Here is an 18,758-nt window from a genome sequence, read left to right on the forward strand (position 1 = left end):
CCAAAATAAATTCCTGATCCATCAAAGACTGAAACACACACACAAATAAGACTATAAAATTGCTAGAAGATTATCTCATTCTTTCTTTGAGTTTCTGGTGGCAGAAGATCTGACGCTCAGTGGCCTGTAAGAACCTGGGCTGCCAAGGAGCCCCAAGATTTCTGCTGAGACCTTCAATGGACAAATGATGTTATAGTAACATCTCTGTGTTTCCTTGACAATAATGGAAGCCCTTTTGTCCTCAGAGTCCTTAGATAATTTTCCTTTCACTATTCAATAAAGGTGATGAAAAACAAAAAATAAAAAAATAAAATTACTAGAAGAAAACGTGAGAGAAATCATTTGTAATCTAGAAAGGGATAGTCTTTCTAAGGATGCCACAAAACCTAAAGGTCATAAAAGAAAAGATGAATAGATTTGACTAAACGAAAAAAAAAAAAGGAAAAGTTTTTACATGGCAAAAAAAACCCCAAACAAATCTCACAATAAACAAAGTCAAATGACGATACTGGAAAAAAATTTGCTAATTTTCTTATCAAAAGAGCTTCTATAAATTAATTAGACAAAGACCCCCAACAACTTGCTAGAAAAATGGGCCAAGGCTCCAGACTGATCACTGAAAAATTCAAATGACTCCTAAACAGATGAAGAGACATACAACTTTGTTCACAAAGAAATGCAATTTAAAACTAAAATGAGAAATTGATTTCCACTTCTCAGATTAGCAAAGATCAACAACAATAATAGCCCTGTGCATGGGCAGAGGGAGGGGACCTTGCTGCTGGAGGGAGAAGGTGGAGGCAGCTGGACGGTGTCCCCAAACCACAGCTCACACTCCCACAGACCCATACCCAGGACCCACAGACACATACTCAGGAATAATTACAGGGAGACACCCTTGTGTGGGAGCCAAATTAGCATCTTATTGCTTCTGTGTACTCTCAACAAATCTTGGAAAAACTATGCACCCTCTTTATACACTTTGAAGTCTTCATATCCATTTTTTCATCCTAAGTTTAAATTATTGCAAAGAACTTGACTTTTGGCATATGACAGATAATGAATTTTAAAAGAAATCCATTGCATCACTTTTTTAAGCATATGCAAAGGACTAAAGAGCCAGACAAATGTTATACCTACCACGGTTCGTTTTAAAGATACACCAAGCAGCTCTTCTTTAACAGTGTTTGCATTGTTCCTTACTCTCTTGATGTTCAATCTACATTCTACTTTCTCTACAAAAAATTTTTTTTTTTTTTAAGAAATTCACGTTCTTTTATTTATTTATTTATTTATTTATGACTGTGTTGAGTCTTCGTTTCTGTGCGAGGGCTTTCTCTAGTTGCGGCAAGTGGGGACCACTCTTCATCGCGGTGCGCAGGCCTCTCACTGTCGTGGCCTCTCTTGTTGCGGAGCACAGGCTCCAGACGCGCAGGCTCAGTAATTGTGGCTCACGGGCCCAGTTGCTCCGTGGCATGTGGGATCTTCCCAGACCAGGGCTCGAACCCGTGTCCCCTGCATTGGCAGGCAGATTCTCAACCACTGCGCCACCAGGGAAGCCCTCTACAAAATTTTATCCTAACATTTTTATGCTCAAACGTCCTATTATATTTCTCTGAAACAAAAAATGTGCCTATAAATTAAAATCAAAATTTTCACTCCTTGTGCTCTTAAATTTTTCTCTAAGATTGAGTCACTCTTACAATTACTATTAGTATATCACTGATCAAAACAGCATATATTACACAATTTAATATATAACTATTAAGCATAAAAAGTAAATTTTGACCACAGATACGTGCCTTAATAAGGTGGACTGGGGAAAGCATTCCTGCCATCAATATTTCAAATTGTTCCTTTGTTATGCTGGTTGTTTTTATACCTGGGGCAATGCATCAGCAAGAAGGTAGAGGCGATTTGCCTTTCTTTTCATACTTCTCCCATAATTTCTTTTCTTGGGAGCAGAGCCATCGGAAAGGGAGGGAAGGAAGGAAGGAAGGAAAGAAGGGAGGGACGGAGGGAGGGAGGGAGGAAACCCAGCAGATTCCTCAGGCAAGTCAGGTGAAGCTAGAGCTCTAGAAAGGATTCCCTTAAAACTCTCCTTGCAGGAGTGCGGGGAGTTGGGGTGAATTCACATACAACAGCATGAAGGCTGCCTGCCAAGTGCCACATAGACTGGAATACTGAAGGCAGCATTCTTTGGGAGAGCATAACCCAGAAATAACCTAAATGTCCACCAACAGGGGCCTGGTACGACCACACTAAGTACCAAGTGCTATAAAAAAGAATGTGGGATGAATTTTCAAGGTTATGTAGTTAAAGAGGAAAAAAATAGGGCACAAAACGAGGTGAACAGTACACAACCTTTTATGTGAGTTACACATATGCATACAGTACACCTAATTATGCACAGAACACCTCTGGAGGGTATCTGGGGAGTGACCTTTGGTGGCCTCCTTTCTAACCTCTGACCTCCTACTCTTCCCATCACCCTCTGCCCCAGCCACACAGGCCTCCTCACTGTTCCTGGAACCCAGCAGGCATGCTCTAGCCTCAGGGCCTTTGCACTTACTGTACCTTATGCCTGAAACACTACTCTCCAAACATCCATACTTCCTCATTTTACTCAAGTCTCTGTAATCACCTCCTCAGGGAGGGCTTCCTAAACCCACTCTAATAGAGCAAATACCTTCTCCCATTACACCTAATCCTTCTTCTTCCCTGTTTCATTTTTCCCTTAGTACCACCTAACGTATTTACTTTCTTTTTTCTTTTTTTAAATAATTTATTTATTTCTTTTTGGCTGTGTTGGGTCTTCATTGCTGTGTGTGGGCTTTCTCTAGTTGTGGTGAACAGGGGCTACTCTTCGTTGCAGTGCGCGGGCTTCTCGTTGCAGTGGCTTCTCTTGTTGAGGAGCATGGGCTCTAGGCGTGCGAGCTTCAGTAGTTGTGGCTCGTGGGCTCAGTAGTTGTGGCTCGTGGGCTCTAGAGCACAGGCTCAGCAGCTGTGGTGCATGGGCTTAGTTGCTCCGAGGCAAAGTGGAAATAGAGACACAGATGTAGAGAACAAACATATGGATACCAAAGGGGAAAGGGGGGTGGGATGAATTGGGAGATGGGAATTGACATATATACACTATTGATATTATGTATAAAATAGATAACTCATGAGAACCTACTGTATAGCACAGGGAACTCTACTCAATGCTCTGCGGTGACCTAAATGGGAAGGAAATCCAAAAAAGAGGGGATATATGTATACGTATAGCTGATTCACTTTGCTGTAGAGTAGAAACAAACACAACATTGTAAAGCGACTATACTCCAATAAATAAATAAATAAACATCCAGTATAAATTAAAAAAAAAAAAAAAAAAAAAGAGGCACAAGGGAAGCAGCTAACGAGGCTAAGAGCTTAGTGCGCTCTAGAGTCGGGTGTTCCTGGATTCAAGTTCTGGCCCTGCTACTTACATGCTGTGTGAGCTCGGGGAAGCTTCTCAACCTCTCTGCACCTCCACTTCCTCTTGTTCAAAATGGGGATCATAATCCCTGGCTGGCAGGGATGTTGGTGCATTCAAGGCTTGTACGTGAATTAACTGTCTAGTGGGAGATTCAGCATGGCTGCCTGCAGAGACTGGGAATGGGGTCATGCACGGTGAGTGCAAACTGAAACTAGACAATCTGGTCCTAGCTCTACCACTCAGCACCTGTGTGCCCTCAGGCAGGTTACTTAACAGCTCTGCTGCATTTCTTCATCTGTTTAAGTATGTTAGTGATGGCAATCTACCTCACGGGGTGTGGGGAGAATAAATTAATATACAGAAAGACTACAACAACCTTAGTGCTCATTACTATTAATACTACTTTATAGCATTCTGTACTGTCTTATTAACTCCATCCTCTCCTGCCATTAGTCTAGAAGCTATATTCATTCACCACCCTGCCCTCCCATATAGCAAGGGATGGTATGCAACTAAATTCTGGCCAATTAGCAGTGAGGGGAGTCCCCTGGGGGCTTCTGGGAGAATATATTTCTCCTTGAAGAGCTTTCTCTCATTTCCCTAGAACCCCCGTCCCACATATAAACGCGTGCGCGCGCGCGCACACACACACACACACACACACACACACACACACACACACACTTTCTCCCTTTGGACAGTGCAGTATAAAGGTACGATGCCTGGAGCTCCAGTAGCCTCTTTGAGGCCTTGAGGGGAGTTACTGCCTGAACACCAAGATGGTAGAGAAGGAAAGAGTCCTCAGGTCCCTAATAACATCACCAAGCCACCAAACAACCACAAAGCCACCTTCCTCCACCAACAATAAACACCCCTTAGACTTAAGATTTGGTTAAGATTTATTGGCTGGGTTTTCGATTAATCACAGATGAGCACAAACTGATTTGTGTCTTGTTCTTTCTTTCACGATAAGCATATATTACTTTTGTAAATTTAGTTAAGTCCCCCCAAAAAACTTCAGAGGAAAAAACCCCTAAAACCCCCAAATAAAATAAAAATTTGATTCAATTTTAAAAAGAAAAGAGATAAAAATGGCAACACACGCAGCACAGAATTCAGCACACACTAGGCCTTCAGTAGAAGGTAGCTGCTGTGGCTGTGTGCTCATCAAAGGCAGGACCGAGGTGGGTCTGGAAGCCGGAAGATCACTGAGGAAAGAGGGGGAGTGGGGGGCTCTGAAGAAATCACCAGCTATGTGGAGGCTTAGGGGTCTGAGGTGGGGTCAGCTGGAGCCAGGGCAGCAGGAACAAAGGAGGAACCAAGAAGTTAGAAACAAGGGGTAAGACCCTAGAGACAGAAGCACTTCCTGGGAGGCCGAGAACACTGGGGTAGACCAAGGAGTCTCAAGGACAGGTGAACAAAGAGGGGTGAACTAGGTGTTTCTCTGGAGCATAGGAAGAAAATATCAACTTCCGGTTATGTATGGTTTGAAGAAAGAGAAGAGAAGGGAAAGAAGAGGAAGAGGAGAAAAGAAGGAGAGGAGGAAAAGAAGGAGAAGAAATTAAGCTTTACTAGGCATACAGAGACACACCCAGATGGACTACAGAGAAGCCCTCTAGCGCCCCTCAGCCGCAGGTGCCAGCATCCTCAGGCGCTGGACCTAAAGGCTAAAGGACTGACACGGGCGCCCTCTCCTGTCCATGCAGCGCATTGCAGCCTGGGCAAATTGATTCCCGGGGACATTCTCAGGTTGCAAATCAAGTCCTCTCACAGGGCGTCTTAAAGAGTCCTGCTCAGAAACCAAGGACTGAAGATTTAACAAGGCCAGCACGAGAAAATTCCAACAAACGCCTCTGCGTATGAAGGGTGGGAATGAAAGCTGAGCAGGGGGATTAAATTCAGCTGACGGCACACTTCTCTCATTTGGTCTGTAGCTCAGTTAGGACTTTGCCAGCTGTGACAGCCGTGCACAAAGAATGTCAAAACGACTCTCAAAGATGGTTACACTGAGAGTTTCCAAATGCATTAACAATGCCTGTATAAGAAAATATTTTTAGTGAGAGCAAAAATATTTGGAGGGCTATGAATACATAAAATAAAAATTTTATTATTAAAACATTAATTTCGAAAAATAAAAAATAAAATATTAATTTCACCCCTTCCAATTTTTGAATGTTTTTAAATGCACATAATATATTCACAGTAATATATGTCAGTACTATTCATGACTCCTAAATAACTATGTATACACATTCATATTACACACACACATACATTCATACTAGGGGAGAACTGTCAGAATGTTTCCTTAATAGGAGAGCATAATAAAACTGTTTGGAGGTCACCAACAGCAGCCCGCTGTCATGTAACATAACTGATGTGGTGCTCTGGAGATTATAAATAGACTCCAGGGAAGTGGTTTTCAAGCGCTCATGCACACGCGGATCCTGTCTGGAGAATACTGAAAATAAAAATGGGGACTTCCCGGGTGGTCCAGTGGTTCAGAATCCGCCTTCCAATGCAGGGGACACGGGTTCTATTCCTGGTCAGGGAACTAAGATCCCACATGCCGCGGGACAACTAAGCCCGTGCACTCTGGAGCCCGCAAAGCACAACTAGAGAGAAGCCCATGCGCCCCAATGAAGAGCCCGCGGGCCACAACTAAGACCCAACGCAGCCGAATAAATTAAAAAAAAAAAAAAAAAGTCCCTGACTTCCCTGGCGGTCCAGTTGTTAAGACTCCATGCTCCCAACGCAGGGGGCAGGGGTTTGATCCCTGGTTTGGGAAGATCCTTCATGTTGCGCGGCATAGCCAAAAAAATAAAAAATAGATAAAAAAATAAAGTGTCCAGCCCTTCCTTCCCCAGGTGGATCCAATCAGGATCCTGGGCAGCTGAGGGGAGCAGGCCACAAAGCTCACATTTTTCCCTTCAGGGCATCTACCTTTCAGCTCACCAATCCTCTTAGCAGCTATATTTAGTCTGGTGTTTCTTTAGTTCTGTTGAGCTCTGAACTTCAGTTGTTGTATCTGTCACTTCTCGAAGTTCTATTTAGCTCTTTTTCCAACTTCCTGGTGATTTTTGATTGTACTCATTCGTGTTTTTATATCTGTCCTATTTTATCCTTTTCATATATAAACAGAGCTATTTTATATCCATATCTGATCATTCCCACATCCACAATGTTTGCGGGTCTTGACCTGCCGTATTTTGTGTCTGCTGACTCTCGATCATGGTGCCTGCTTCTCTGTACGGCACATAATTTTTTTATCATGAGCTCATGCGTGCCAGAACTCTACTTGAAGGAATTCTCCAAGGCCCAGGCAGAGGGTGGGGCTCCTCCCGGGAGGGTTTATGTTTGTCCTGGCCAGGTACTTAGGGGCACAGAGATCCGGGTTCATTCTCAGCCTACTGTTTCCAGGACCTTTCAAAGAGTATAATTTAAGCCTCAAACCCACATGAGGGACAGTCAGTTCTCAGAGGAAAACTTTTTCAAGCTCTACCTAGATGTAAGGCTGTGTGCCTTTGCAGGATGGGATTTGTTTTAGTTCACACTTCCCCTGAGGGGTACCTTCCCCAGGACCTGGCTGTTCACAAGGCGGTCCTCTGTCCAACTTTCCCAAAGCACAGCCTCTGTCCCCGAGGCCATGTGAATCTGTCAGTGTCCCCAGACAATCAGGAGGCTTCCGTGCTCCCTCCCCTCCGCGGCTCTTTGCTCTTGCTTTCTCCTTGCTCTGGGAGAAGTCCCTTTTCTTCATTGCAGGTACAACCATTCATTTCAAAGGATGCTTTAAATATTTTAGGAAGCATTAGGTCACAGGAGGCTCTCTACTCAGCCACACTGCCCTCTCTCTGTTTGACTTTCTCACTTTTCTTTACTCCAATCCCAGCTTCTGACCAGACAAACATAATAATTGCCCCGTGCTAGTTAGAAGTGTTCATGGGAGAGCCCAGACCCTTCTGCTAGGGGCAAGCCTGTGAGGTCTGACTGAGGAAGAGGGACCAACGCCACCTAGAGGCCTGAAGTACTGACTGCTTGGTTGCAACAGGCCACCAGAGGAGGAATGCACTAGAAAGTTTAGTGTTAAGATGACGATGATGATCAAAATAATAATGGTGCCTGACATCTCTATACATTCAACAAACAATTATGCAGCACTTAAGAGCCAGGCACTGTTTAATGCTTTATGGATATATTAACTCATGGAATATGAGTTATAGTGATATAATTTACAGATACAATTTAACCAGAGAAGTTAAATAACTTGCCCCAGAAGGGACTTCCCTGGTGGCGCAGTGGTTAAGAATCCTCCTGCCAATGCAGGGGACACGGGTTCGAGCCCTGGTCCAGGAAGATCCCACATGCCGCGGAGCAACTAAGCCTGTGCACCACAACCACTGCAACTACTGAGCCTGTGCTCTACGGCCCACGAGCCACAACTACTGGAGCCCACGTGCCACAGCTACTGAGGCCCGTGCGCCTAGAGTCCGTGCTCCGCAACAACAGAAGCCACCGCAGCGAGAAGCCTGCGCACCACAACGAAGAGTAGCCCTCGCTCGCCGCAACTAGAGAAAGCCTGCACACAGCAACAAAGACCCAATGCAGCCAAAAATTAATTAATTAATTTTAAAAAAAAAACACTGCCCCGGGGCCACATAGAAAATGGCAGAACTGGGATTCACATGTAGGCAGCTCAGCTCCAGAGGCCGGGTTCTTGACCACTCCGCCCCACTAAGTTACTGAGTTCACTTTAAGTCACTGAACTTGGAACGTGCCAGGCCTGCGCTGAGGGTATTCACGCACGCAACAGATCCTCCCATCAGACCTATGAGGTGAGTGCTATACTGTGCAGAAGAGGAAACCGAGGTACAGAAAGGCGGGGTGACTTGCGTGGGACGCACAGCAAATGGCAAAGCAGAAAGCTGAGTGCAGGAAGCCTTTATCTGGAAGCAGGGTTTTCAGCCTCTGGACAGTAATGCCCACATATGCTAAGAACAGATTATCACAGCCAACACTAACGACCAGATACACATGCTCTGGGCCAGACCTTGATATCCACTGGCTCTTGGATCCCCACAGGAATCCTGGGAGGTGAGTTCTATCATCACCCTCATTTGATAAACATGGACTTGGAGTCTCAGAGAGGTCAAGCTGCTTGCCCAAAGTCACACAGCTCATTAGTGGCTCCAAGATGCCAAGCCAAGAGTGTCTACTCTGTGGCAAACTGCCTTTGGTGACTGTCCGCATCACGCCCTGTGCGGTCCCCTCTCACACTCAATCTGGTCTGTGCCAGAGCTGCTTGGACCGATAGCGTGTGCTGGAAGTGACGCTGTGTGGATCCAGGCCCTGCCCTGAAATGGCCTGCAGCTTCTGCTTCTTCCCTCATGGAAATCTAGCTCCTGGGGGCCCTGAGTGACCATGAGAGGCGAGACCACGTGGAGAACAGAGGTCCTGAGACAACACTGAGACGGAGAGAAGGAACTGGCCATTCCAAGATCCCAGTAGAGCCTCCTGATGACTCCAGGCCCAGCCGCCCTCTGACTGAAACCCCCTGAGAGACTACCAAGCAAGATTGGCAGAGGAACTGCCCAGCTAGCCCAGTCAAGCCACGAAACTGTGAGAGAAAAATAAAACGGTCACTGTGTAAAGTCCTTAAACTGTAGGTCAGATTGCTTTGTAGCAAAAGAAAACTGAAACCAACTCCAAAGCCAAAACTTGTAAGAATGACCACAGAGCTAAACTCTTCTGAAAAAATTATCCCAGCAGCCTGAATGAATTGTGTGGCATGTTAGTTTCCTATTGCCTCTGTAATAAATGACCACAAATGCACTGGCTTAAAACAACACACAGTTATTCTCTACAGTTCCAGAGGTCAGGAGTCCAAAACGGTTCTCACTAGGCTAAACTCTAGGTGTCAGCAGGTGAGAGTTCCTTTCTGCAGGCTCTAGGCTCTAGGGGAGAATTTGTTTCCTTGCCTTTTCCAGCTTCTAGAGGCCGCCTGCATTCCTGAGATCACGGTCCCTTCTCTATCTTCAAGGCCAGCAGGGTAGCATCTTCAAATCGGTCCCTTTCCTGTCGCCCTCTTTCACCTGTAAGGACCCTTGTGATTACACTGGGCCCAGCTGCATAATCCAGGCTACTCTCCCAATCACCAAATACCTGAGTCAATCACATCTGTAACGTCCCCTTTGTTGTGTAAGGCAATGCATTCAACAGGTTCCTGGGATTAAGATGTGGGCATCTTTGGGGGGCCATTATTCTGCCTACCAGAGTAGCAAACTGGAAAAATGACCAGTGTTCTCCAAAGGAATAAGTGGAAACCAACTGGAATTTTCCCACTGCCCAGAGACCTCCCACAGTTCCCCTGGCAGCATCCGCGGTGCACTTTGCATGAGTGGCCCCAACCTTCCTGGCATCACCAACCTCTTTTATTTTCTCTCCCCCAGAAATCTTTGTTGAAAAAGATCTTTGTCTCCCCAACACAGCGCATCATCGATGATTTATGCTTCTTGCATTTACTGTTCTTTCTCAGGCAGAAACACCTACCCCTCCGGCCCCTATTGTGAGGAGACCGACAGCTAGGCCTACCCTACTGTGTCAAAAGAACCTTAGCCAGGGACTTCCCTGGTGGCACAGTGGTTAAGAATCTGCCTGCCAATGCAAGGGACATGGGTTCGAGCCTTGGTCCAGGAAGATCCCACATGCTGCGGAGGAACACAACTACTGAGCCTGCGCTCTAGAGCCCATGAGCCACAACTACTGATCCCACGTGCCACAACTACTGAAGCCCGTGCGCCTAGAGCCCATGCTCCGCAACAAGAGAAGCCACCGCAATGAGAAGCCCGTGCACCACAACGAAGAGTAGCCCGCCCCCACCCCTCGCTCACCGCAACTAGAAAAAGCCCGCGCACAGCAACAAAGACCCAACGCCGCCAAAAATAAAATAAAAATTTTAAAATAAATAAATTAATTAAAAATAAAAAGTGTGAATATGAGAAGTCAGGGCATACCAACGTCGAAAAGCATCTCCAGCCAGACCTGTCCCCCACTGAGCTCCTGGTACTTTCTGTCCAGCCTGCCCCTCCTCCAGTCTGCCTGTCACACCCAATCCACAGGAAATCCTGCCGCCACTACCTTTCAAACAAATCTACTGCTTATTCACTACTAAGGGGAAAAGGAAAGGTTCTTTTAGCAGTCACCACCTTAACCAAGGGATCCAAGTTACCGCCACAAATGACGGAACAAACATACATCAGGAGCCCCCTGAGGTGATGTCCTTAGGTGTTCTGTGGTGTTCCTGACAAACATGCTCAACGTGAATCAAATCAGAGGAAGCAATCAGAAAACCCCAGATTGCGGGACACTATGGGACAACTGGCTTGGACCCTTTCCAATGTCAATGTCACAAGAAAGGACAAGGATACTGTTATAGAGGAGGGCCAGCAAACTTTTTCTGTTACGGGCTACAGAGCAAATATTTTAGATTTGTGGGCCATAGAAACCCAACTCTGCATCCACAGACAATGTACAACAAATGGGCAGGGCTGTGTTCCAATAAAACTTTATTTACAAAGACAGGCAGTGAGCCAGATTTCCCAGCCTGCTGCAGATTACAGGACACTAAAGAGGCACGATTATCAAATGCAGTGCATGATCCTTGAGCTGACCCTAGGTTAAAAATAATAATAATAAACAGCTAAAAGGACATTTTGGGGACCAGAATATGAGCTATATATTAAATATAAGCAGTATATTAAACAATATTGTCATCAATATTATTGTTATCAATGTTAAATTTCTCAGGTGTGACATTGGTTCTGTGTCATATAGAATGCCTTCGTTCTTAGAAGATACAGGCTGAAGTATTTAGGAGTTTAGAAGCATGTCCAAAACTTATTTTCAAATTGTTCAGAAAAAAAAAAAGATCGTGTGTATACATTCATACACACATACATATATGGTGGTGAAGACAAAGCAAATCTGCTGAAGACTAATAAGAGACGAACTAGGTGTTGAAGGGCATATACCTGATGACCATACCATTCTTTCTTTCAACTTTTCTCAGGGTTTGAAATTTTAAAAAGAAGTAGTTGGGGAAAAATTTTTCTCCGGGATCTGACCCCTCCTCCCCACTCACCTTCCACCTGGACTACTGTAGTCATGTCTTCCCTGCATCCACGCTCACCCTATGATTGCTAAAAGGATCCTATTAAAATCGAACTCAGATCCCATCCCTCCTCTGCTCAGACCCTCCAGTGAGTCCCATCCACTCAGAGTAAAGCCAAAGCATTTGTGGTGGCCCACAGGCCCTGCACGATCTGCCCCCTTCCCACCACCTTCTCGGCCCTCAGTCTCCACTCAGTCTCACTGTTCAGCCACACTGGCTTCCTCGATGTTCATCAAACATGCCAGGCGCACACTCACCTCAGGGTCTTCGTACCTGTGGAAACTTTGGGCTAGAAAGCTCCTCCCCCAGATGCCCGCACTGCTTGCTCCCTCCTCTCCTCATATTTCCAGTGAGGTCTCCCTGGTAATCCTATCTAAACTTCACAACCGTCCCCCAAATACTCCTCCTTCTGCATCCCTGATGTTTGCTCCAAAGCAATTAGTGCTATCTAATATACTTTACATTTTAACTGTTTTCTTTATTGTCTGGCTTCCCCCCACGCCGAGAACGCAAGGTCCCCTGAAGACAAAATTTTTTGCTTTTTCTTCTCAGTTGTATCCATCACATCTACACAATAGCCACAACCCAGTGCCGTGCACTGACCTAACACTTTACATCCATTACTCCTCACAACAACATGATGAGGTAAGTATTATTTATAGCATAAATGCATATATAGCATATACACAAAACAGGAGTAATAACAGTGTCTACGTCATAATAATTGGTGAGGATTTAATGCTGTGAAGTTCTCAGCAGACTGCAAGGCACAAAGTGAGTGCCCATTAAATGCCACTATTATATAATACTCACTGTACAGAGGAGGAAACTGAAGCTCAGAGGGGTTAGTGACCTGCCCAAAATCACCTGGCTGAGAAGGGGGCAGGGTGTGTGTGTGTGTGTGTGTGCCAGATTGGAACCCATGTCAGTCTGACTCAAGCAGCCACTTTCTAAACCACAACGCTAAGACACATCACAGTGCTTGGGAGAAAGACAGTGGCAGGAAACAGGAACCAGCTCTGGGAATCCAGAATGCAGGATTCAAGTCCTGCCTCTGGCACTAACTCCACATGTGACCTCAGCAATTCCCCTCTGCTCTCAAGGCTTCAGTTTTCCCTTCTATCAACTGGGGGACGTCATTTCCCCTCCCTGACATGGGGACAAAAAAGAGCGTGAGGGTCAAATGAGAGAGCTTATATGAAAGCACTTCAGTAACTGCAATCCAACACTTCTCCGTTCTAAGATCTGCAACTCTGGCAGAGGACCAACCAAACACCAAAAGACCAAGAATTCCAAGCCCTGGAAAGCAAATGTTAAGCATCCAAACTTATAAGGAAAAAAAGTGTGGTCCCTGTGACCATCTGGCCTTTGCGCATGCTCCTTCCTCTCCCTCAACGTCATCCCCGTCCCCGTGTTGTCTGGTGAGACTCTCCTCACCCTTCAGTTCCCAGCCCTGAGGTCTCCTCTGCCAGGAAGCCCTCCCTGAACCCCATGTCAGGTCAGGCATCCAGTGGGCTCCCCCATGCAAGCTCTGCCCACTCTGGGTCGTCACCTTGAAGGATGGGTCTGTCCCCACCCGACTGAGAGTTCCTTGCGGGCAGAGACTGGGGCTAGCTTGATTCCTGCTGTTTCACCATCACTGCCCAGCACAAGGCCAGGTACAAAGCAGACGCTCAGTAAACACGAACTAAATGAAGTAACAGATGGATTACTGGTGGCTCCCTGACCCAGCAAATTACGTTAAATTTCCATACTTTGTGCTCCCACAGGCCCAGAGCACATAGATCGTCTTTTGACAGTAGCTCATATTTTGAACGTTTACTATGCCCTTCAGATCTCAGCTCAGGCAGCCCTCGTCTAGACAGCCTTCCTGACCCCACGCCCCCGGGTCAGGAGGTCTTTCTGAGCTCCGGAGTTCACACCGTCCTGACCACTCTGGGGTGACAATGATGGATCATAAATGTGTCTCCCAGCCCAGAAAAAGACAGCACGGTCTGTCTACTGAATGAATGGACGAACAAATACAGAGTATGAGTGGATTAATGAATAGATGGACAAATGTTCACTCTAGTTAAAATTACTCCTTTAGCCAGATTCCCAGGTCACGCACCCAGACCCCAGACTTTGCCCCGAGCCACGCCTCTATCCAGGCCTATTTCCCGGAGTACAACTGGGGCAAACCAATGTCCTAAACGGATGATATATAAGCACCTCTCAACTCCCAGGACGGGAGGGAAACTGAGGCACGAGGTGGAGTCTTCAGAGCGAACCCTCCCAAGGACGGCCTAGCAAATGACCCCATTTGGTCAAATGACCAGAGCTCCGGTCTACCCCGGCTCCTCTCAGCCCTGGAATGCCCCGCCCAAATCACTCCCATTCCCCACATTATTGGTCCGTCTAGACGTCAGTCTCCACGCGCTCTTTTCCTCTATTGGCTAGTATTCCCAACTCAAGCGCGGTCGCCCTGCCCCGCCCTTAACCCCATGCCCTTTCTTACTATTGGGCTACCCGCATGCCCCTCTCCCAGGGACCCTCCCTACTGGCTGCAAGACTTTGCCGGTTCGGGCTGTGATTGGTCGTGAACAGAAGTCCATCCCCTGAGCAACCACCTGAAAGGGGTTAGAGAATGGGAAGGTTGGAGGGACGTGGGGTCAGACTCACGCTGAGCTGGCGGGAGGCAGATATAGGTCTTGAAGAACTCGCTTCGGCGGGCGGCCTCCTTAATGCGGTTGGCAAGCGGCTTGCTGACCTGCCGGATGCCCAGGTATAGCAGCTTCGCCATAGGGAACGCGCCCACCACCATCTTGGCGGTTGCAAGGGGCAGGCGCAACCTTGCTTACTGGGAGGGGCGCCTCCGATCTCTCTCTCCTCCCCCGCCCGCTCGTCGCTGTGCGTGCCTACGTACGTGCGTACGCCCCGTTGGGAACTGCAGGGGCGCTCTGTGACGACACCACGTCAACGCTGACGCTCCGGCGTCCGTTCCGATGAATATGCAAATATACGGCGAAAGTAAGTCTGTCAGAGGGTGGTGCCGTTAAACGGCAGCTCGCGGAGCGTGCGTGGGTCCCCACGCCCGCTTCGGCTGACGTCACCGCCCTCCTCCGTGACGTCACATACCTGGGTGGCGTCTCCAAAGGCGGAGTCTTAATTAGTCCTAATTAGGGCTAACGAGTCCCAAATGCACCTTCCCCCCGCAGTTTAGAGCGCTCACTGGGCGTAAGAAACTGTCCAGGTAGTCATACAGACCTGGATTGGGATCCCAGCTCCACTGTTTACTTGCTGTGTGTGGCGAGTGACTTAACCTCTCTGGGCATCATATTCCCATCTACAAAATGGGAATCATAAGAACACTTACACCTTGGGACTTTCCTGGTGGTGCAGTGGTTAAGAATCTGCTTGCCAATGCAGGGGATACGGGTTCAAGCCCTGGTCTGGGAAGATCCCACATGCCGCGGAGCAGCTAAGCCGGTGCGCCACAACTACTGAGCCTGCGCTCTGGACCCTGCGAGCCACAACTACTGAGCCCGAGTGCCACAATTACTAAAGCCCGCGCACTCTAGGGCCCATGCTCCACAAGAGAAGGCACCACAGTAAGAAACCCGCGCGCCGCACGGAAGAGTAGCCCTGCTCACCGCAAGTAGAGAAAGCCCCTGCGCAGCAACGAAGACCCAACACAAACCAAAAATAAGTAAATAAATAAATAAATTTACTAAAGAAAAAGAACACTTACCTCCTTGGGTTGTTGTAAGCCTTGCATGCAAATTTTGAATATAAAAACATAGTGAACTATGTTAAGAGCTTAGAATGGTGCCAATCACCCAATAAACAGCCCTTATTACCGTACAGGTATTAGCATTATTATTGCTAACTCCAGCATGAGGGTGCATTTCATCTCCAGAAGCAGCTAATCCAACCATTTCCCAAGTAACTGACAAACTGAGGCCCATAGAGGGGCCAGGAGAGTGGCACAAGTTCCCTCAGCCAGCAGAGGTTTATAGCCCAGCATCTTGGCTAATAAACTATACCGTTCTCAAGCAGCCCCACTTCCTCCATTGGGGGGCGAGGGTCCCTAGGGAGCTGGCTCAGGAAGGAGTTTAAGGACGTGTCCCAGACTGTCATCCCTTACCCAGCAGGGAGCAAAATCATATAAACAAGGTCAAGAAGAGGTTGAGAGAAATTCCTGGATGGTGGGGTGCTGATGGGTAATTGAGAGATCCTCGAAGAGGCAGAGGGAGAGGGGAAGTGCAAGGAACAGAGAAGCTGTGTACAGGAGGAAACAAACATTCAGGACACAGAGTTGGGGGACCCAGGGCTTTACTTGGCATCCTCTGGGACTCCCTGAGTGTCCTTTGTCACTTCCCTGGCCCTGATGGACTTCCATTTCTCCATCTGTAATAATGATGATACTGACATGTGTGAACCTCGATATTCTAAATTACTAAGAATGCCAAGACTCCATAAAAACAACTTCTCCCCAGGATCCTTTCTGGGCTAAAGATGTGAAGGAGCTTGGGACCATCAAGGTCCATCATCCACTAGGGACCCCCCCCCCCATTTTACTGACTGACCAACTGGAGCCAGAGGATGACAAGGATTTATCCAGAGTTCCAGAGGTAATCAGGATGGAACTGAGGCTGGGGTTTCCTGAGTCCCAGCCCAGAGTCTTCTCTGGATCCCTGGGGGTGTTAGCCTGGGGCCCAAGGACCTACTTGGGGTGGGGGTGGGGTGCTGAGGTTCCCCATGATGGGTTTAGGAAGCTTCCAAACTTGTACATGACTTTTTTGTGTATAATTCACTATTGTTTCCTCAGCTCCTAGAACAATGTTTGGCACATAGTAGGTGCTCAATAAATATTTATTGAATGAATGGGAATGAGCATTTGGTGGAGGGGTAGTGTGCAGGCTTTCATCTGATTCCCTGAGGGGACTGTGTTCAGAAAGCTTCTGTTCCCCTACATCTCCATCCCAGTAGCTTTATAGCAGTGAGACAGGGTGGGAAAGCTACCAGCCCCCGCCTCCCCGCCCAGATCCCAGGCCTCCCTCTTTTCTCTTCCCCACAACACCAAAGACCCAACTTCCTGCATCTCAGTGACCCACCCCTCCTCCTGCAAAACCATTTTCCTCATTAAGTTCATTTTTTTTCTCACTCCCCTCCTCCCTCCTCTTTCTTTCTCTGAGAAGGGTTTCCAGGAACCTCTTCTGGGAACTTCTGGGGCAATGGTGTGTTTGTGCCCGTGTGTGTGTGTGTGTGTGTGTGTGTGTGTGTGTGTGTGCGTGTGTGTGTGTGTGTGTGTGTAGGGAGACCTTCACATCTCATCAGGAGCCTGGAGCCTGTTACACACCCGTGGGGAGGAAGGGAGGGAGATGGCCTATCAGAAGGGGCGAGGCCTGTCCAGAGCTGTGTGTTTCCTCCTGCTCTCCAGCCTAGTTCTAGAAGGACAGCCATTCCTGGTTGACCCCTGAGGGCCAGGGGAGGGAGGGGAACACCATCAGCCAGGACAGCAGCCTTGGCCACTCTGGGGCATGGGAACAGAAGCAGAGACAGGGAGGGGAGAGGAAGCCCAGGATGGCCCCAGCATTGACTCACCGGCCGCGTGACCCTGGGCTAATCACTTGGCCTCTTCGGTGACGGCCTTTGAGTAGGGCCTGGGATCATTCCCAGAAGTCTTTCCAGTTCAGGTCCCCTGGTCACCCTTTTCCCAGGATGGGCAAGGGGCTTGAGTTACACAATCCCACAGGCCCTTGTGCTTCTTCCATCATCGAATTCCTTCAAGATAAATCCCAAAGCTGACACCGATCCTTCCCCACTCCACCACCACCCACCTCCCGACCCCGGTCCAGCCATCAGCCTGGGCTCCTGGCTTCTGCCCTTACTTCCCATATTCTGTTCCCTACTCAGCAGCCAGGGAATCCTGTTAACATTTAAGCCAAATCCCAATCCTCTGCTAAGAGCCCCTCTGTAGCTCCCATTTCTCTTGGAATAAAAGGCAAAGAGCTTCACAAAGCTCTATAATATCAGCCCCTGTCCCTGGCCTGTCTCAATTCCATTCCTTACATCCTCCCGCCCTGGTTCCCACGACACCACTGTGTGTACTTGCTGGCCCTCAAATGCAGGCAGTCTCTTACTCCACGTTTTGCACTTGCTGTTCCCTCGACCTGCAATGCTCTTCCATCTGACCCCTTTCCTCCTTCAGGTCTTTTCTCAAATGCCCCCTTCTCCGTGAGCCCTCCCCGACCTCCTTATCTAGATCAGACTCCGCATCACTCTCTGTCCCCTCAGTCAGCTTTATTTTTCCCCATTACCCTTATCGATTCCAAATGTTATGTTTATCTTTATTCATTTACTGTGAGCTCCGTGAGGGCAGGGCCTGGGCTGTCTTGGTCACCGTTTTGTCCCCAGCTGCCGGCCAGCACAGGGCTGGGCAAAGAGTAGGTATAAACAAATCTCCCTTGAATGAATGAATAAATACCCTTCTCTTGTCCCCAGCCCCCTTCCCAAGCCTGCCCTGCTCCCTGCTCCACCAGCCAGTTTGCTGATTGCCCTTCATTTGATTCTGCTCCCTCCTCCTCCTCCTCAATCCTGACCTGAAGAATGCTGTTTATCTTGAAACTCTGAAATGCTCTGTCCTGCTCTCTCTCTCTCCCCTATATGACCGGGGGTTTCCCAAAGGCAAAAGTGACCACTCAGCACTCGGTGAATTTCTTCTTCCACCATCCCCGTGAGTCACAGACTTTTACCCCCTTGTTGAAAGTAATCCTAACTTTTTTGTCTTTACCTTCTGGAAAGTTAATCTACTGGTCCCCTCCTCTAGGAAGCCCTTTCTGACCCCCAGACTGGGTCTGATGCCTTCTTGGGTCCCCCCAGCCCCAGGGCTCCCCGTCTGAGCCCTGCCCACTCTGGGTCATCACTATCCAGGGACAGATCTGTCTCCCCCAGTGGAGTGGGAGCCATGAGGGCAGGGCCAGCGCTGTCATTTGTCACCGCTGGGTCACTAGCACCACCCAGCACAGCGCTAGGCACAGTTCTACTGAACTGTTAGGGGGTCATGGTGGAGGACGATGGTTGACCAGTGACACATCAACCTCACTATTTTCCTATTTTCTTACATGCTTATGGATATTAATGTAGTCT

The 18,758-nt window shown here is 47.8% G+C and overlaps 1 protein-coding gene across 2 annotated transcripts in view; it reads right to left on the reverse strand.

Annotated features, from left to right (window-relative positions):
• Nucleotides 1-14,446, reverse strand: part of OPA3 (outer mitochondrial membrane lipid metabolism regulator OPA3) — a 63,057-nt gene extending 48,611 nt beyond the window's left edge. The window contains exon 1 of one of the 2 annotated variants that reach the window (XM_068529385.1): nt 14,289-14,430. In XM_068529385.1, coding sequence (XP_068385486.1) covers nt 14,289-14,430 — 142 coding nt within the window. Of the gene's footprint in view, nt 1-14,288 lie in introns of both variants that reach the window. The other variant, XM_068529384.1, reaches the window with a different exon arrangement.
• Nucleotides 14,447-18,758: the final 4,312 nt, after the last annotated feature.

This window comes from Eschrichtius robustus, chromosome 19, assembly GCF_028021215.1.
Source record: "Eschrichtius robustus isolate mEscRob2 chromosome 19, mEscRob2.pri, whole genome shotgun sequence".
In the NCBI taxonomy this organism is placed as follows: domain Eukaryota; kingdom Metazoa; phylum Chordata; class Mammalia; order Artiodactyla; family Eschrichtiidae; genus Eschrichtius; species Eschrichtius robustus.